Source organism: Macaca fascicularis, chromosome 11 (genome assembly GCF_037993035.2).
Source record: "Macaca fascicularis isolate 582-1 chromosome 11, T2T-MFA8v1.1".
In the NCBI taxonomy this organism is placed as follows: domain Eukaryota; kingdom Metazoa; phylum Chordata; class Mammalia; order Primates; family Cercopithecidae; genus Macaca; species Macaca fascicularis.
Window position 1 is genome coordinate 139,226,441 of NC_088385.1, and position 20,424 is coordinate 139,246,864.

At 49.5% G+C, this 20,424-nt stretch overlaps 1 protein-coding gene across 30 annotated transcripts in view; it reads left to right on the forward strand.

Moving 5' to 3' along the window:
- Nucleotides 1-20,424, forward strand: part of LOC102146045 (putative EP400-like protein) — a 53,982-nt gene that overhangs the window by 24,237 nt on the left and 9,321 nt on the right. For 9 of the 30 annotated variants that reach the window (XR_010579678.2, XR_012420877.1, XR_012420862.1 and 6 more), the window contains 6 exons: nt 1,491-1,602; nt 15,406-15,591; nt 16,316-16,546; nt 16,637-16,714; nt 16,825-16,930; nt 19,437-19,730. Coding sequence is in view for 3 of the 30 variants with exons in the window: in XM_045366285.3 (XP_045222220.2) it covers nt 1,491-1,602; nt 9,033-9,148; nt 9,886-9,957 (300 nt within the window). In the remaining 27 variants the exon portion in view is untranslated. Of the gene's footprint in view, nt 1-1,490; nt 1,816-9,032; nt 9,149-9,885; nt 9,974-12,314; nt 12,668-14,142; nt 14,508-15,405; nt 15,592-16,315; nt 16,547-16,636; nt 16,715-16,824; nt 16,931-19,436; nt 19,743-20,424 lie in introns of those variants that run through there. The other 21 variants (XR_012420866.1, XR_012420865.1, XR_012420873.1 and 18 more) reach the window with 11 other exon arrangements.

Genomic DNA, 20,424 nt, shown 5'->3' on the forward strand with positions numbered 1-20,424 from the left:
TCACACCTGCAATCCCAGCACTTTGGGAGGCTGAGGCGGGCGGATCACGAGGTCAGGAGATCGAGACCATCCTGGCTAACACGGTGAAACCCTGTCTTTACTGAAAATACAAAAAATTAGCCAGGCGCGGTGGCAGGCGCCTGTAGTCCCAGCTACTCGGGAGGCTGAGGCAGGAGAATGGCGTGAACTAGGGAGGCGGAGCTTGCAGTGAGCCAAGATCGTGCCACTGCACTCCAGCCTGGGCGACAGAGCGAGACTCTGTCTCAAAAAAAAAAACAACCAAAAAACAAACAAACAAAAAAACCCACTTAATTGTGGTAACTTATACAGAACATAAGATTTACTGTCTATCTGATTTATTTAAAGTGTTAATTTATTCCAGGGTACTGACAAATATTAAGGTTTGGTTTTGATTATTTATGATGATATGTGCTTGTTTATATTTAGCCTTCTGGACATATTTAGCCAGAAGAACCAGTTTCTTTTTCTTTTCCTTTTTTTTTTAGACCTGTCAGCCAGAAGTAAGAACCAGTTTCTGTTTTCTTGTATTTCTCTCTGTGATTTTAAGCTGTAAAGTGCCGTTTGACTTTGAGTTCATTTAATTTCAAGGGTATTCCCATTTGAATACCCTGGATGTGAAGCAGTTAATGTCTCTGGAAAGATTCTTTGGTTTACTTACTCCTAAGAAGCTGTCATTATGGAGATGCAGATTAATTTGTCTTTCTGTTTTATCAGATCAAAGTGTGTTTTTAAGAAAGGACACATTTTCAGTGGGAGTGTTTTTTGTCATTCTTTTTTTTTTTTTTTTTTTTTTTGAGACGGAGTGGGCTCTGTCGCCGAGACTGGAGTGCAGTGGCCGGATCTTGGCTCACTGCAAGCTCCGCCTCCCGGGTTTACGCCATTCTCCTGCCTCAGCCTCCCGAGTAGCTGGGACTACAGGCACCCGCCACCTCGCCCGGCTATTTTTTTTTTTTTGTATTTTTTACTAGAGACGGGGTTTCACCGGGTTAGCCAGGATGGTCTCGATCTCCTGACCTCGTGATCCGCCCGTCTCAGCCTCCCAAAGTGCTGGGATTACAGGCTTGAGCCACCGCGCCCGGCCTTTTGTCATTCTTCCTCATGCCCCACCATGGCCTCCCCAGGCATCTGCAGCCCCTGCCGTGAGGGGTGGGCCACCCTCTGACACTGCCACTGGGCTCCTGCGTGAAGCTGTGTGGACGCGGCCTGTGCAGCCTGACCGTGGCTACCTGTTGGCCACAGATTGAGGTTTAAACTGGACTTCAAACAAAGCTTCAGTGCCTAGGGCCAGATTTGTTCTTTCCAGCCCCGTGAGGCCTTAAATTGCAATCAGAGAGCCAAGTTGTCCCCGTGCCCCTCTATTAGTGGCTGAGGCTGCCAGCTGCATGGGATGTGCTGGTGGTGATCAACTTTGCAAAGGTTAAACATTATTTTCCCTTCTTCCTCTCTTCCCTTTGAATATTCCCTCTCAGGTAAAGGTTGTGGCCAGAAAGCACGGGCAGCCTGGCACTCCTGTTGCCATAGCAACCCAGCTTCCCCCCGAGGACTTCCGCGGCTTTTCCAGCCCAGCAGCAGCCGCTCCAGGTACTTTCTGATGGCTCCACAATGCAGCTCCCCAGACTTTCCTCACTCGGATTTGAGGACTCGATGTTCTGAGGCAGGACCCAGAGGTCTCCCAAGAGCCTGTCCTCTGTTGTTCAAAATACATCTTGAGACGTCTTTGTGAAGGCTCTTAGTTTTAATGCATGAATGCTGTTATTTTTCCCTACTGTTACTGAAATTAAAGTGTTTGTCTCTGATCATTAGTTCTGTTAACTTTTCTGCTGGAATGTTTTTCATTTGCATTTGCTTTTCTGATATATTTGCATTTTTCATTGCTTCTGTACGATTGTGGCCTCTTTGGATGTTTATCTTTTTGCCCCTTTGTCTGCTTTTAAACAAACAGATTTCCTAAATTATTTTCTTGCTACAGGGAGTTGATTTTGCTCTTTAAACATATTCTAGGGGACGAGTCTCAAAAACCAATGATTTTAGATTTCAGAATACAAGGAAGTTCCTGGAAACTGCAACTCAGTTATTACATTTCTTTCCTTTCTTTTTTCTTTTTTTTTTTTTTTGAGATGGAGTCCTGCTTTATTGCCCAGGCTATAGTGCAGTGGCACAATCTCAGCTCATTACAACCTCTGACTCCCGGGTTCAAGCAATTCTCCTCCCTCAGCCTCCCGAGTAGCTGGGATTACAGGCACGTGCCACCACGCCCGGCTAATTTTTTGTATTTAGTAGTGACGGGGTTTCACCATGTTGGCCAGGCTGGTCTCGAACTCCTGACCTCAGGTTATCCCCCGCCTCAGCCTCCCAAAGTGCTGGGATTATAGGTGTGAGTCACTGCACCCAGTCAACATTTCTATATACTTAAAAACATGTTCTAAAAATTATGTTAAAATATACATAACAGTTCCCATTTTACCCATTTTTAAGTGTACAGTTCCATGGCATGAAGCATGTTCACATTGTTGTGTGGCCATCACCAGCATCCATCTCCAGAACATTTTCATCTTCTCAGACAGAAACTCTGCCCCTGTGAAATGCTAACTCCCCATTCCCCCTCCCCCAGCCCCTGGCACCCACCACTGTACTGTCTGTCTCTGTGGGTGGGAATGCACTTCTCAAGCCACCTAAGTAAGTTGAATCATATAGTATTTGTCCTTTTCTGTCTGTTGTACTCAGCATCGTGTCTTGAGAGTTCACCCATGCTGTAGCCTGTAACAGAATTCCTTCCTTTGGAAGGCTGAACCACGCTCCGTGGGATGGGCAGACTGTGGTGTGGAAGGCTGAACCACGCTCCGTGGGATGGGCAGACTGTGGTGTGGAAGGCTGAATCACACTCCGTGGGATGGGCAGACTGTGGTGTGGAAGGCTGAACCACGCTCCGTGGGATGGGCAGACTGTGGTGTGGAAGGTTGAATCACGCTCTGTGGGATGGGCAGACTGTGGTGTGGAAGGCTGAATCACACTCCGTGGGATGGGTAGACTGTGGTGTGGAAGGCTGAATCATGCTCCGTGGGTGGGCAGACTGTGGTGTGGAAGGCTGAATCACACTCCGTGGGATGGGTAGACTCTGCAGGTGTGGAAGGCTGAATCACGCTCCGTGGGTGGGTAGACTGTGGTGTGGAAGGCTGAATCATGCTCCGTGGGTGGGTAGACTACAGGTGTGGAAGGCTGAATCATGCTCCGTGGGTGGGTAGACTCTGTGGGTGTGGAAGGCTGAATCATGCTCCGTGGGATGGGTAGACTGTGGTGTGGAAGGCTGAATCATACTCCGTGGGTGGGTAGACTCTGTGGGTGTGGAAGGCTGAATCATGCTCCGTGGGTGGGTAGACTACAGGTGTGGAAGGCTGAATCATACTCCGTGGGTGGGTAGACTCTGTGGGTGTGGAAGGCTGAATCACACTCCGTGGGTGGGTAGACTCTGCGGGTGTGGAAGGCTGAATCATGCTCCGTGGGATGGGTAGACTGTGGGTGTGGAAGGCTGAATCATGCTCCGTGGGTGGGTAGACTGTGGGTGTGGAAGGCTGAATCATGCTCCGTGGGTGGGTAGACTACAGGTGTGGAAGGCTGAATCACACTCCGTGGGTGGGTAGACTGTGGTGTGGAAGGCTGAATCATGCTCCGTGGGTGGGTAGACTACAGGTGTGGAAGGCTGAATCATGCTCCGTGGGTGGGTAGACTCTGTGGGTGTGGAAGGCTGAATCATGCTCCGTGGGATGGGTAGACTGTGGTGTGGAAGGCTGAATCATACTCCGTGGGTGGGTAGACTCTGTGGGTGTGGAAGGCTGAATCATGCTCCGTGGGTGGGTAGACTACAGGTGTGGAAGGCTGAATCATACTCCGTGGGTGGGTAGACTCTGTGGGTGTGGAAGGCTGAATCACACTCCGTGGGTGGGTAGACTCTGCGGGTGTGGAAGGCTGAATCATGCTCCGTGGGATGGGTAGACTGTGGGTGTGGAAGGCTGAATCATGCTCCGTGGGTGGGTAGACTGTGGGTGTGGAAGGCTGAATCATGCTCCGTGGGTGGGTAGACTACAGGTGTGGAAGGCTGAATCATACTCCGTGGGTGGGTAGACTCTGTGGGTGTGGAAGGCTGAATCACACTCCGTGGGTGGGTAGACTCTGCGGGTGTGGAAGGCTGAATCATGCTCCGTGGGTGGGTAGACTACAGGTGTGGAAGGCTGAATCATGCTCCGTGGGTGGGTAGACTACAGGTGTGGAAGGCTGAATCATGCTCCGTGGGTGGGTAGACTCTGTGGGTGTGGAAGGCTGAATCATACTCCGTGGGTGGGTAGACTGTGGTGTGGAAGGCTGAATCACACTCCGTGGGTGGGTAGACTGTGGTATGGAAGGCTGAATCACGCTCCGTGGGTGGGTAGACTGTGGTGTGGAAGGCTGAATCATGCTCCGTGGGTGGGTAGACTGTGGTGTGGAAGGCTGAATCACACTCCGTGGGTGGGTAGACTGTGGTGTGGAAGGCTGAATCACGCTCCGTGGGTGGGTAGACTGTGGTGTGGAAGGCTGAATCATGCTCCGTGGGTGGGTAGACTGCAGGTGTGGAGGCTGAATCATGCTCCGTGGGTGGGTAGACTGCAGGTGTGGAAGGCTGAATCACACTCCGTGGGTGGGTAGACTGTGGTGTGGAAGGCTGAATCATACTCTGTGGGTGGGTAGACTACAGGTGTGGAAGGCTGAATCATGCTCCGTGGGATGGGTAGACTGTGGTGTGGAAGGCTGAATCATGCTCCGTGGGTGGGTAGACTGTGGTGTGGAAGGCTGAATCATACTCTGTGGGTGGGTAGACTACAGGTGTGGAAGGCTGAATCACACTCCGTGGGTGGGTAGACTGTGGTGTGGAAGGCTGAATCATGCTCCGTGGGTGGGTAGACTGTGGTATGGAAGGCTGAATCACGCTCCGTGGGTGGGTAGACTGTGGTGTGGAAGGCTGAATCATGCTCCGTGGGTGGGTAGACTGCAGGTGTGGAGGCTGAATCATGCTCCGTGGGTGGGTAGACTGCAGGTGTGGAAGGCTGAATCACACTCCGTGGGTGGGTAGACTGTGGTGTGGAAGGCTGAATCATACTCTGTGGGTGGGTAGACTACAGGTGTGGAAGCCTGAATCATGCTCCGTGGGATGGGTAGACTGTGGTGTGGAAGGCTGAATCATGCTCCGTGGGTGGGTAGACTGTGGTGTGGAAGGCTGAATCATACTCTGTGGGTGGGTAGACTACAGGTGTGGAAGGCTGAATCATGCTCCGTGGGATGGGTAGACTGTGGTGTGGAAGGCTGAATCATGCTCCGTGGGATGGGTAGACTGTGGTGTGGAAGGCTGAATCATGCTCCGTGGGATGAGTAGACTCTGCAGGTGTGGAAGGCTGAATCATGCTCCATGGGATGAGTAGACTCTGCGGGTGTGGAAGGCTGAATCACGCTCCATGGGATGGGTAGACTGCGGTGTGGATCCACCTCTTGGTGGATACTTGGGTTGCTTCCACATTTCAGCTATTGTGAACGGTGCTGCCGTGAAGATGGGCGTACAGATACTTCTTCAAGTTCCTGCTTTCAGTTCTCTTGGGCATATACCCAGAGTGGAATTGCTGGGTCACGCAGTAACTCTGTGTTTAACTTTTAGGAAAGTCCACACCATTTTCATAGTAGCCGCACCATTTCACATCCCACCAGCAAGAGTGAGGGTTTTCTTTCTCCACATCCTTGCCAACGCTTGTACATTTTTTTTTTATGGTGGCCACTCTAATAGGTGTGCTATATGCTTTATAACGTAATAGAAAAATATTACTGAATATGCATGTACATACGGCTAAAGACATTCAGAGTTGGCCGGGCATGATGGCTCACACCTGTAATCCCAGCACTTTGGGAGGCCGAGGCGGGCAGATCACCTGATGGCAGGAGTTTGAGATCAGCCTGGCCAACATGGTGAAACCCCGTCTCTACTAAAAAAGGAAAAATTAGCCGGGCCTGGTGGCGGGCACCTGTAATGCCAGCTAGTTGGGAGGCTGAGGCAAGAGAATCACTTGAACCCAGGAGGCGGAGGTTGCAGTGAGCCAAGACTGCACCACTACACTCCAGCCTGGGCAACAAGAGCGAGACTCCATCTCAAAAAAAAAAAAAAAAAAGACATTTAGAGTTTTAATCTGTTAATCAGCTGGCTCTGTTGATGGTTCAAAATTGACTAGTGAAGGAGGCAGCCTTTGAAAAAACAACTTTAACTCAGAGTAACAAATGGCATTGGTGACATATGTGGAATCCCATGGGAAGAGTGTGGAGGGATGGATGGGCTCCTGGGAGCGGGATGCAGGCTGTGGGGTGGCCCAGTGTGCTGCACCTGTGGCCGGCAGGGCTGGCACCTCTGGCCTGGCCCCAGCAAGTGCAAGCACCCACACAGAACACAGGCCTGCTCTACCCTACTCTTCTCATGTCATGTTCTTAATGTTGAGAACACAGGTTGAGTTCAGTGTGATTCTCCAAACAAACTGGCTGTGAGCAGTGTCAGTTTTCTTTTCTCCAACTTCTTTATTTATTTATTTATTCTTTTGAGACAGAGTCTCCTTCTGTCACCCAGGCTGTAGTTTAGTGGTGTGATCTTGGCTCACTGCAACCTCCACCTCCTGGGTTCAAGCGATTCTCATGTCTCAGCCTCCCAAGTAGCTGGGATTATAGGTACGTACCACCATGCCTGGCTAATTTTTGTATTTTTAGCTGAGAGGGGGTTTCACCATGTTGGCCAGGCTAGTCTCGAACTCCTGACCTCAAGTGATCCTCCTGTCTCAGCCTCCAAAGTGCTGGGATTACAGGCGTGAGCCACCACACCTGGCTCTTTTCTCCAATTTCATATTGTGAAAAATTTCAATTATTGAAAATGTTGAAAGAGCAGTACAGTGAATGGTAAACTCACCAGTTGTTAATATTTTGTCCCATGTATGTGTTCTACCTATCTGTCTATCTCCACACATTTTGAAGTTGTCAGTCATGATTGTTTACCCCTGGATCCTTTGTTGTGTATCTCCCAACAAGAAAACGTCCCACGTGACCACAGCCCTCCTATCACGCTTGCTGGCATCCACACCTCTCAAGGCATGTTCCTGCCTGGGTTTGCTTTTCTTTCTCTCACAACACTGATGTTTTGAAGCGCCCAGATCAGTTGCTCTGCAGAGGCTACCACAGCCTGGGTGTTCCGTTTCTCACTGCTCGACTTAGACTGAACATTTCTGGCAAGAATACAATGGAGGCGGAGCTCTGCATGCATTTACTTCTCAACCAAGCTGTGCAGGCCGGTTAGGGAGATGCAGATGCAGGTGGGCTGGGTGCTGTGCGTGCCATGGGAGGTTGCCCTCCGGGGACACTCTGGACAGAGGCACTCTCTGTCACGTGCTCAGCTTGGCCCCAGACTGAGGCTTAGCAGTCCTCCAGTTGTTCATCGTATGAAGAGCAGGAGGGGATAAACAACTGGATGACTGCCAAGGAGAGGCCAGCAGTAGGGAGTGGAAACCAAAAACTGAGCTTTTACACAAGGCCACATGTGCAGCGCCCCACACAGGGCTGAAATCCCTGTGCCAGCACCCCTGGAGAGCAGCCCTGGGGCTGGGCCTGCCCTTGTTCACTAAGAGGATGAACCTGGCTGTCTGCCTGACTCAGCCTCGTATCTCCATGATGTGTTAACATATTGGCTCAAAAAAACAAATTTCCTTTAACACCTTAAATGAGGTAAAGAAACAAAAGTGGGCCAGGTGCAGTGGCCCATGCCTGTAATCTCAGCACTTTGGGAGGCTGGGGCGGGTGGATTGTTTGAAGTCAAGAGTTCAAGACCAGCCTGACCAACATGGTGAAACCCCGTCTCTACTAAAAATACAAAAATGGCAGATGCCTGTAATCCAGGTTACTCGGGAAGCTGAAGCAGGAGAATGGCTTGAACCTGGGAGGCGGAGGTTGCAGTGAGCCAAGAGCACGCCACCACACTCCAGCCTGGGTGACAGAGCAAGACTCTTGTCTCAAAAAAAAAGAAGGAACAAAAGTGTTTTTGTTGTTGTTGTTTTTTGTTTTGTTTTTTAAACAGGGTCTTGCTCTGTCACCCAGGCTGGAGTGCAGTAGTGCGATCTTGGCTCACTGCAACCTCCATCTCCTGGGCTCAAGTAGTCCTCCCACCTCAGCCTCCCTAGTAGCTGTGACTATAGGCGCCACCATGCTCAGCTAATTTTAAAAATTTTTAGTTGAGATGGGGTCTCACTAGAACTCCTGGGCTCAAGTGATTCTCCCACCTCAGCCTCCCAACTAGCTGGGGTTACAGCTGTGAGCCACTATGCCCAGTTAAATTTTCAGCCTTTTATTAAAAAAAAAGTTAATGTTGTCCAGCTTGGTTGTTTGTTTAAGCATCTTTTCCCACCTTTTTTGGTATTTCTGAAACTCAGCTTGCTGCAGCATTCTGACAGTCTTTGAAGTAATAGTGCACACTGGTTTTAATTGTGAACCTGTCTCAATCTCCATTCTTTTTTTTTTTTGAGATAGGGTCTTGCTCTGTCTCCTAGACTGGAGTACAGTGGCATGATCTCAGCTTACTGCAACTTCGCTCTTTTGGGCTCAAAATGATTCTTCCACCTCAGCCTCCTGAGTAGCTAATACTATCAGCATGCTCCACCACACCCAGCTAATTTTTGTATTTTTTTGTAGAGATGGGATTTCACCATGTTGCCCAGGCTGATCTCGAATTCCTGAGCTCAAGTGATCTGCCCATCTCGGCCTCCCAAAGTGCTGGGATTACAGGCGTGAGCCACCATGCCCAGCCAAATCTCTATTCTATTTTGGTCTCTGAAACTTAACATTCTGCTTAAGGAAGGGCTCATATATAAGGATATTGAAACAAATGTTTTATATGATAATAATGCCTGAGGATCAATACATACATATTTCATATCCCAATGTCCCAAAAATAGCAATCAATGTATTTACAGATGCTGCAGATCACTCTGAGGAGTTGATTCTGAGGCTGTCCCTAAGGACCCATGCCAGGAGACATGTCCCGGGAGCGACTGTCACAGATGCAGGACGCAGTCCCCCAGATGATGAGGCAAGGCCTGAGTATCTGTGCTTGTGGGGGGAAAGCAATACCTAGAGCAGCTCTGGTGCTTGTGTGTGGGATACCTCTGCAGGTGCCTCTGTGGCTTTGTGCTCATTTCAGTTAGAGTTGAGAATACAATGCATTTTCATGTATGGTGGACTTTATAAAACCTAAGTCTGCTTTCTACTCAGTAAACATTTAGACATTTTTCTTTTCACATTATTCTCCAGTTACCAAGATTTTGTTGTCAGATCCACATAAGCCTTCTGTTTTTTGGTGAAGACATATTATAGACTTAAGAGTTTTATTTCTTTCCACAAATATTTTGACATTGTCATTTTTGCCTTAGTTTATACAACTATTTTTCTAAGCTCTAGATTTAGTTTTCACATAGATACCTCTAGTGATTTAATTCTGGCTTCCGCTTTTGGTTAGCAGTGGTGACTTAGATTTCTTATCTACATACTACTTCTGAAGCCTGGTTCTGTTGTGCTGCCTTTAGCAAGTGGTACACAGAAAAGCACTAAATGATGAGAAGAGTATTTTTGTTCCTTTCTGTCAAATTCAAAGGCTAATATGGAGGGTTTTTTGAGTTTATTTATGATCACTGGCCAATAGCTCTAAGCTGTGATATCATGTTCTTTGTCATGGAAATTGAAGAGACAGTGGAGAAATACTTATTTTAAAATCAGTGTGATAAAAGTTAACGCACATTTATACTTCCCATAATTTTTGTCTTCTAATAGCAAATGCATATGGGGACTCCAGTACCTGGAGATGTGAATTCCATAAAAATGGAAGCATCTAAGAGGCAGTGAACACTGGCGCCCACAGGTATGTAGCAGTCACCCAGCATGAAGTCAGCCTGTAAACAAAAAGGAAACCATTCTAGCCTTCTAGCAGTGTATTTTCCAACTTTTTTCATTTTAAGTAAGTCAACAAATATGTACCAAATGGCTTCTGTGGGCTCACGGGCTCACCCCTGTGCCTCCTCTCAGTTCTTGCTTGGAGCAAAGTGACTTTACACTCAGCCATCATTTTAGCCAGTTAGAGCCTTGGGCTGGAGGCATGGGAGGCGGGCCTGGGGAGGCCATGGGCACTCATGGAGTGGCAGGGCCTGGGCCTCAGCTCTGTGCCCAGGAGCTTCCCCATGCCAGCCAGGCACATCAGAATCTGGCACATGAGTGTCCCCGCACTCACTGTCCAGCCACCCCCCTTGATAGCAGGATCCCTGGGAGCAGCCACTTGGCAGTGGGCATGGACTCAGAGCAAAGCAAGATGGGTGCCTCAAGAGCTTGGTCCCACTCAGGCCTGAGACTGACTCCCTTCCTGGTGAGGATCAGAGAGAGGATGTTCTGCCCGCAATGCGTTCTGTGCTATTTCCACATTCTGTGCTTTTTCCCTGTTCTGCACCAGGGATAATGTAGCATGAACTTCGAAGGTGGAATGTGGCTCACTGTACTGTGATTGGATTTGATGTCACAGATTCTCCTTTGATGTCAGAGGCCTCACCTAGAAGTGGGCCATCCTGGGATGGGTTTACAGCACCTGGAGGTGACATCAGGTGTTCCTCTCCAGCAGTCAATGCCAACAGCACAAAGTATCTATGTGCCAAAGTACCTAGCATGTACTAGTCCAGGAGTGGGCTGTGGGAGCCGGGAGCCAATGAGGCTCTGAAGCTACCACACACTCTGTCATCTGTTGATTGTTCCTGGGCAGAGTGGGCCCTTGCACCTGTTTATTGACCCAGAACTGGGCACAGGCTGGCGGTGTCTGTGCAGACTCATAGTTTCTCCTGCAGGTGATTAAAAACCAAACTATCAAGAGTTTTCATATATTTTCCTTTTTCCAAGGAGAAGCATTCTTTTTTTCTCTCTGATGATCTCAGGCTGTCTTCACACACACTGTTGTTTGCTCTGTGGGGGCCTGTGCTGTGATACTCCGAGTGTGGGCTGCAGCGTGGTCAGCCCTGCCCTCGCTGGCTCTGGGGATGTGGCCATGTGGCGTCACCTCACCTATCTCAGTTGTCTCATCTGTAAAATTGGAGCAACAGTGATAATCACACTTCTCAAGTCTGTTCTGAGGACTGACAGTTATATCTGTAAGGTGCTTAGCACAGCACCATGTTGTAAGCACATAATGTCAGTTAATACCATACTAAAAAATTAACATTCTATAAATTTAATGGCAAGCTTTAATTTTTTTTTAACATATCCAACTTTTTTGATATAAACTTAAGGGGTACAGGAGCAGTTTTGTTGCATGGACATACTGCGTGGTGGCGAAGTCTGGGCTTTCAGTGCATCCGTTATTGGAATAACGTAATCATACCCACTAAGTAATTTCCCAGCATCTACCCTCCCCTCACCCTATACCCTTCCAAGTCTCCATTATCTCTCATTCTACACTCTACATCTGTGTGGACGTGTGAGTTAGCTCCCGCTTACGGGCGAAAATGTGCGGTGTTTGTCTTTCTGTGTCCCAGTTGTTTCACTTAGGATGATGGCCTCTGTTTCCATCCATGTTGCTGTGAAGGACAAAGTTTCATTCTTTTTTATGGCTGGATAGTACTCCATTGTGTATATATGCACCACATCTTCTTATCCAGTTGTCTGTTGATGGGCACTTAGGTTGATTCCGTGTCTTTGCTGTTGTGAATTGTGTTGCAGTAAACATGCGAGCGCAGGTATCACTTCAATAGAATGATTTATTTCCCTTTGGATATACACCTAGGAGTGGGACTACTGGATTGGACAGTAGTTGTATTTTCAGTTTTTGGAAGAACTTCCATTTTATTTTCCATAGCGGCTATGCTAATTTACACTCCCACCAACAGTGTACAATGTTCCCTGTTCTCCACGTCCTCACCAGCATCTATTGTTTTTTGTCTTTCTTTAATTTTTGCAAGTTTGCATTGCTAATAGAATACACCATAGTTTTTAAGGAAAACACATCAGAAAATACCGGTATCAGAATATGTATACGTACGTGCGTATCAGTCTGTGCCTAGAGACCCGGGAAACCGGTCCATGACAATGAGTCACATCCATGCGCTCCTTCAGCAGATATTTATAGAAACTCGCGAGTGGCGAGGCCCGAGCACGCAGAGATGCGTGACCCCCACCCCCTGCCTTTGCCCGGACCAGCTCCCGACTGCTCCCTTCTCTTTATTCAGGTCTTGGCTCCACGGCCCGCCTCGGAGAGCCCTTTGCCGACCCGGTGCCCACCCTGCGCCGCCCTGTTTGCTCTCCCTGGTCCTCAGAGCTCCCACTCCCGTCAGGTCGCCTGCGTCTGTGCCTCCCCGAGGAAGGCAGGGCCTGGCGTGCCCCGCGCTCCGCTCTGCCCTCGGGACAGAAGGTGGTCAGGGAAGGTGGTCAGGTGGTCCCGTGTCCTCAGGCAGAGTCACCTTGCAGATGGTGCTGAGGTGGAGAAGCCGCGCCGCTGCTACAACAGAGTGGGCGCTTCTGACCGCGCCCTCTTGAGGAGGGTTGGTGGCAGAGGCCGCACCATGTGCACGCCGCGAGGCAGGTGGTCGTCAAGGCCTTCAGGCTGCAGCTGCTGGGCAGGGTGTGAGCCAGGAGCATTGCAGCTGTGGGGAGGGCAGGTGGGCCGGGCCTCGGCAGGCCCGGGGAGTCACCATCCAGGAGTACGGAGCCCCAGAGCAGAGGGCAGGGTCATCACCTTCTCCCAGCGTGGGGGCGGTGAGGCGAGGTGGGGGCTGTGAGGCGAGGTGTGCCATCACCAGAGGAGGAAAAGCGCGCCCAGAGGCGGGAACCCTCCAATCACAGGTCAGCATAGAGGCGGGCACCCTCCAATCACAGGTCAGCATAGAGGCGGGTGCCCTCCAATCAAAGGCCCGCACAGAGGTGTGCGCCCTCCAGTCACAGGCCAGCGTAGGGGCGGGCACCCTCCAGTCACAGGCCGGGGCCCTCCAATCACAGGGCAGCAGAGAGGCAGGCATCCTCCAATCACAGGCCGTGGCATTGGCTGCCCTCACCTGCCGCTGAGGAAGGAGGTCCGTTCAGGACCATGGCCTGGAAAGGAATGATGGGGCCAAATTGATAGTTTAGCCGTTGCCTAGATTCTAGAAATTTCCATTTTTTTTTCTTTTGCTTGTAAAATGTAAAATCAAATCTTTTATATTGGCTGTTTTTAGGACTGGAACAACTACTGTAAAAATGATTTTTTTAAAAGCTGTGCTTGAAGGGTGCAGCGGCTCAGCCTGGAATCCCAGCACTTTGGGAGGCCGAGGTGGGTGGATCACCTGAGGTCAGGAGTTCGAGACCAGACTGGCCAACATGCAGAAATGCCGTCTCTACAAAACATACAAAAATTAGCCGGATGTGGTGGCGCGTGCCTGTAATCCTAGCTACTCGGGAGGCTGAGGCACAAGGATGGCTTTGAGTGCAGGAGTCAAGGCTGCAGAGACAATGCTGTGATTGCTCAACTGCATGCCAGCCTGGGTGATGGAGTGAGCCCTTATTTCTAAAATAATAATAATGATTCAAGTGTTACTCCTTGGAGTTTTTCTGGTTGGCTTTTGTTTTACCATTTTAAGTGCACAGCTCAGTGGCATGAAGCACATTCACGTTGCTGTGCAGCCGTCACCTGCGTCCACCTCCAGAAGATTTCCAACTTCCCAAACGGAAACGCTGCCCCCATGAAACACGCATGCCCCTCTCCTCCCCTGCGCAACCCCGCTCCGCTTGCTGTCCCATGGCTCTGAGTGCTCCAGGGACCCCATGTCAGTGGGACAGACAGGATCTGCCCTTCTGTGCCTGGCTCATGTCACTCAGCAGAAGGTCCTCGGGGCTCATACACGCGGTGGCACGTGGCAGGATTTCCTTCCTCGCTAAGGCCGCTTTCTGTTTACCCATCATCTGTCAATGGACACTTGGGACATTATTTGGTTTGGGGAGCAGTGGACTCCCTTCTTAAGGTCACGTCTCTATTTTGCTTTGAGATACTGGGAGAGCTGGGCTTGACTTTCTTTGCATTTGCAGGAGGAATGCCCCCCCCCCCCCCCCCGCAGGCCGCACAGCTCACTGGATAGTGGCAGAGTCAGCAGCAGTACAACCCCTCCACAGGGCCTCCCGTGCAGAATGCTGCCAGCTTACACACCCCACTGCCACAGCTGCCCGGGAGGCTGTCCCCGGCCGGGGTCTGTGCTGCAGCGTCTTTGCAGGTCTCCCAGCAGCGGGCGACAGAGCCACAAGCACAGCCCCCAGTCCAGGGAAGGACCCAGCAGCCAATCGCAGCGCCGCCACCTCTCCTGCCAGGCTGGCTCTCAGCGCCACCCCCACAGGCTGTGCAGCTCGCGCTCCACCTCCCCACCCAGGGGCAGGCAGCTCCCCGGGCACCATCCCAGGTACCCAGAGGGGCTGCCCTCCAAACCCGGCACAGGCTGAGTCCTGACCCACATGGGCTGCGGTGCCAGAATATTCTTGGTGGTCTGTGCTTCTCCAGGAATCTGTGTTTCCAGTGAGTGTAAAGGACTAGATCTAACTTGTTCAATGTTTTTCCTCTACTAAGCGCTTCTGGTGAAATGGTGAGGGCCGTAAGTCAGCGTTCTGGGTAAAGATTTTAGTGAAACTGAGAACTGAATGCATTAGTGACGGGTTGCTTGCTGCCCTTGAGGGTAACCAGTTGTTGCAAACACTCTGCCCCTTGTCACCTCCTCCACCCTCAGCTCCTGTGGGCAGCACCCCTTTCCATCTGCTCCGTGCAGACAAGCGGCACCCCCCAGCAAGTCACAAAGCTGCCTCTCCAGGTGCATCCAGACGTGCAGGTGTGGCTGTGGCCATGGTGCCCAGAGCCCAGAGTACAGCACCACCCGCCCCACCCCACCCCCCACCACCGAGCCCTGTGGCCATAGGAGAGCCCTTAGGACAAGATTGCAGAGCAGATCAAGCTGGTGAGAGAGCTCAGTTATCTGTGGGAGAAGTTGCTTTTGCTACAAGCCGTTTAAATTAGAAGTTGAAATGTTTCTGTATAATATGGCAGACGGTAAAGGCATCTGAAGAACTGGCCATAGCTGCTTCTCTGGTGATTCTTTGGCACCAGCCTACTCAGATTCTAGAGCAGGGGGCATCTGGGGTGCATGCACAGCGTCTGGGCACTGCAGGTCCCCCCACCAGCACCCAGTGTGGTCTGCATTGGGGACCACCAGGGCACCGTGTTCCCTCATTCAGGTCCTTAATCTGAGCCCGTGACAAAGGGGCTGGAGTCTCTGTCTTCACAGCTGATGAACTGCTCCTATCTTTCAGGAGAACCAGATGCATCAGTGCGTTGCGGAGCTGAGGAAAGCAGGTGTGTGGTCCCAGAGGCATCTGCCGAAGCTGCAGGAGGCCCCACAGCCCAAGTCCCACTGGGACTATCTGCTGGAGGAGATGCAGTGGATGGCCACAGACTTTGCCCAGGAGAGGAGGTGGAAGGTGGCCTCTGTGAAGAAGGTGGGTTGGAATAGTACTTTGTGGAAATCACATCGTGAAAGATAATTGAAGAAGTAATTATATTATGTAAAAGAAGATTTCTAAATTTAATATGGCCAATTTAATGTTTGAGTTTTCATCACAAACTCTTTTTTTTTTTTTTGGCGGAGTCTCACTCTGTCACTCAAGCTGGAGTTCAGTGGCGCAATCTCGGCTCACTACAACTTCCACCTCCCAGGCTAAATTGACTCTCCTGCCTCAGCCTCCTGAGTAGTGAGGATTACAGGCACCTGCCACCATGCCCAGCTAATTTTTTGTATTTTTAGTAGAGATGGGGTTTTGCCATGTTGGCCAGGCTGGTCTCGAACTTCTGATCTCAGGTGATCCACCTGCCTCGGCCTCCAAAATGATGGGATTACAGGCATGAGCCACCACCCCCGGCCATGTGGACAATTTCATACCAACTGGCATTTCATGTCTGGCCATGGCACAGTCTAAATTGAGAAGGATTATCTTGAATTATGTTTGCATAGAAAGCCCTGTGATAACTGTGGTTCATGTTTCATCCGGACTTTATTGCCCATTAACGTTAAGTGTCTTTGGCTGACAGTAAAGGGATATTTTCTAGGGGAATATCCATTTTACTTTTTAATTTTGAATATTATTAGAATTGTTGATTGAAGCAGTATCATGAATGAATGGATACTGAAAATGGAAATAATAGACTTTCTTTGGAATTCTCCAGAATTAAATATGTATATCTAGTAAAAACACAAGATGTTTCCATGTTACTGTGTGCATGGAGACCCTCGCAGACAACGTGGCGATTGTCTTCAGACGGTCAGAGCCGTGGCCCGGCAGCTGCAGGACAGGATGCGCAGAGAGGCCGAGACCGGGAGGGAGGAGCCGAGCGGCTGAGACGGACGGCACCTCCACTACCAGAGAAATCCAGCATTCCTGGTCTAGTACTGCGCAGGTAAACACACTTTTCCTCTACAATTTGCCTTCAAGTTTTCACTCGGGAGCTAATGATTTTATATTTTAATTCATGATTTTTTTCTTTTAGATAGTAGAAATTAAGCTGCAAATTGAATTTCAAGAGAAACAAAAAAGACATTAAATTTGAATAAATATTCAAAAAGAGGTAACCAACTCAGTTAATATTGCGTACTTATTCAAATAGTAGTCATGTTAAAGCCCACTGCCAAGGTGAACTGTCAGAATTCATTGTGCTGCTCCTGCGCTTTGTGACAGGGCATAATGAGACTGAAGTCTTGAAAACGTTATGAATTCTACCTTTGTTGGTAAAGACTCCAGCATCTTTGAAGCAGGTGCTCCGCTTGAAAATAAAAGCGACGTGGTGAGTGTTTTCTTTGTGATGTATTCAGGTGACTTGGGATTAAAAAAAAAAAAACCCTTATGGGACTTTATATTTAGAAGTTCTGTCAGTTGAAGTATGAACCTGTATCTGTTGTTGCAGTGGTAGAAGGCTGTCGCACAATGAATGATTATTGTAAAGCTGTTAATTTTGTGCACACAAATAATTGTCAAGAACTTTCTAATAAAATACAGAAATAGATTAATAGTTGCTACACACATAAAGAGAGACTCCATGGTAGAACACTTTAGGAAGCACATTTTATCTTTTTTGAACCAACATGTGTTTCCAAACATGTAAGTAATAATATCGAGCATGGTGGGAAGAGTAGATTAGAGGCTGATTCTGATCTTTGTGTTGGGATGGACTGGCATTCACAGCATTGAGCAAAATCGTCTTCAAGGACAGCATTTAATTTTGTTGTTGACACGTCTTTTGAGAAAAAGTACTAGTTTGGGAATTTTTCACAGATACAAAAAAACTTGACCCCTAAATTTAAAATATTATTTTAAAAATAAAATGTCAGATTTATTCATTTGTCACAGAGTTTATTCTGTTGATGGTTATATTGGCTTTGGCTAATCAGAGATTTTGACATGCAGGCATCCAGCTGAAATGTGACTTGGTGCACCCCTAAGATGTGAGTTTGTGCTGTATTTAAGAAAAATATTGGCCGGGCGCAGTGGCTCAAGCCTGTAATCCCAGCACTTTGGGAGGCTGAGGCGGGTGGATCACAGGTCAGGAGATTGAGACCATCCTGGCTAACATGGTGAAAACCCATCTCTCCTAAAAATACAAAAAACTAGCCGGGTGCAGTGGCAGGCGCCTGTAGTCCCAGCTACTCGGAGGCTGAGGCAGGAGAATGGCGTGAACCCGGGAGGCGGAGCTTGCAGTGAGCCGAGATCGCGCCGCTGCACTCCAGCCTGGGCGACAGAGGGAGACTCCGTCTCAAAAAAAAAAAAAAAAGAAAAAAGAAAAAGATTTTAAACATCCACTTTATATCCTTTATCTTTCAAATTTAATGGCTAAATTTAAAATATATATACTGGGTGCAGTGGCTCACACCTATAGTCTCAGTGCTTTTCTACCCATTCACTCACCCACCCACCCACTCATCTATCCATCTACCTACCTGTCTGTCCATCCATCCATCCATTCACCCACCTACCCGTCCACCTACTCATCTGTGCCTCCATTCATCCACTCACCCACCCATCCACCTATCCACCTACCAACTTGTCCATCCACCCACCCATCCACCCATTCATCTATCCATTCATCTACCCATCTGCTTGTCTATCCATCTATCCATCCCCTATCCATCTATCTACTCATGCATTCACCCACCCACCCACCCACCCATCCATATATCCACCCATCCATATATCCACCCATCCACCCACGCACTCAGCCAGCCATCCCATCCATTCATTCATCCATTCATCCACCCATCCAGCTATCCATTTATCCATGTACTCATCTGTCCATCCATCTACCCATCCATCCACCCATCCTCTTATCTATCCATCCATCCATCCATCCATCCATTTTTAATCACCTACTCAAAGTGGAAAACCAGCACATGACCCTAGGAACTCACAGTCCTGGTGGTATCAGAAAGCATAGGGAAGGTGCTGCAGGCACAGAGGAAGAAGTGCCTGACCCTGGGAGAATGGAGGTCATGCTGAGTCTTCAAAGCAAATAGGAAGTTCCTAGATGGTTACGGGGGAGGGAAATTCAAGGCAGCAGGAGTAGTGCACACATGCACATGACAGGGAGTAGTGCAGTGCATTCAGGAAGCTCGGGGCTGTGTGATGAGAACTCAGAACACAGGGAGAAGGCAGCACAGGCCCAGAGGATGAGGGGCTGTGCGTCAGAGAATGGTGGTAACCTCCTCAAATCCCAAGTTCCCTGAGGCCAGCCCAGGGCCAGCCTTGTGTGCAGGTGTTTCTGAGGATGGCGCGTCTCTGCATGAGCTTTGTGTGTCATGTGTAAGAGTGTGTGTTGTGTCCTGTGCGTGGGAGGGAGCTGCCGGCGGCGCATTTGTAGGGGCTGAGGGCCAGTCAGGATGTGCCATTAGAAACAGGCGGCTTGGCCGGGCACAGTGGCTCACGCCTGTAATCCCAGCATTTTGGGAGGCTGAGGCGGGCAGATCATGAGGTCAGGAGATCGAGACCATCCTGGCGAACACGGTGAAACCCCGTCTCTACTAAAAATTCAAAAAAATTAGCCGGGCGTGGTGGCGGGTGCCTGTAGTCCCAGCTTCTAGGGAGGCTGAGGCAGGAGAATGGCGTGAACCTGGGAGGCGGCGGAGCTTGCAGTGAGCAGAGATCGCGCCACTGCACTCCAACCTGGGCGACAGAGTGAGAATCCATCTCAAAAAAAAAAAAAAAAAAAAAGAACCACGTGGCTCCTGAAAGCAAGCCAGTGATACCAGAGATACCTGGTAGTAGCATCTATGTCTGACTAGATGTACATCTTTTGACAGTCTTTTTAAAAGCATGAATGAAGAAAGACATAAACTTCCGGATTTGCATAAGTGAGCTTGCCAACTAAGGAAACACACGAGTATCATCTGTATCTTCAGGAGCACTTGATTCGACTCCAGGAGCAGAAACTGCAGCTGCCCCCACCACCCCCACCACCGCAGACCCTGCCCGGGGCCCTGCAGCCAACCACACAAGTGCAAGTGCAGTTGCCACCCCCTACCACAGCAGAGCCCCCAGCTCACGGCTCCGGGCCCAGAGCCCTGGTGACGGGTACCATCGTGACCAACCTCCAGGTAGCCTGACTCGTAAGCTTTCAGTCATCATTCCTTTTTTTTTTTTTTTTTTTTTGAGATGGAGTTTCGCTCTTGTTGCCCCAGCTAGAGTGCAATAGTGTGATCTCGGCTCACCATAACCTCTGCATCCCGGTTTTAAGCAATTCTCCTGCCTCAGCCTCCGAGTAGCTGGGATTACAGGCATGTGCCACCATGCCCAGCTAATTTTTGTATTTTTAGTAGAGACAGGGTTTCACCATGTTGGTCAGGCTGGTCTTGAACTCCTGACCTCAGGTGATCCACCTGCCTTGGCCTCCCAGAGTGTTGGGATTGCAGGCGTGAGCCACAACGTCCGGCTTTTTTTTTTTTTTTTTTTTGAGAAGGAGTTTCACTCTTGTTGCCTGGGCTGGAGTTCAATGGCCCAATCTTAGCTCATTGCAACCTTCCCCTCATGGGTTCAAGTGATTCTCCTGTGTCAGCCTCCGCAGTAGCTGGGATTACAGGCATGCACCACCATGCCCGGCTAATTTTGTATTTTTAGTAGAGACCAGGTTTCACCATGTTGGCCAGGCTGGTCTCAAACTCCTGACCTCAGGTGATCCACCCACCTCAGCCTCCCAAAGTGCTGGGATTACAGGCCTGAGCCGCCACGCCCGGCCTCATCATGGTTTTTAATACCTGAGGTGGGTTGATGATTCCAGTCCCTGAGGAAGGA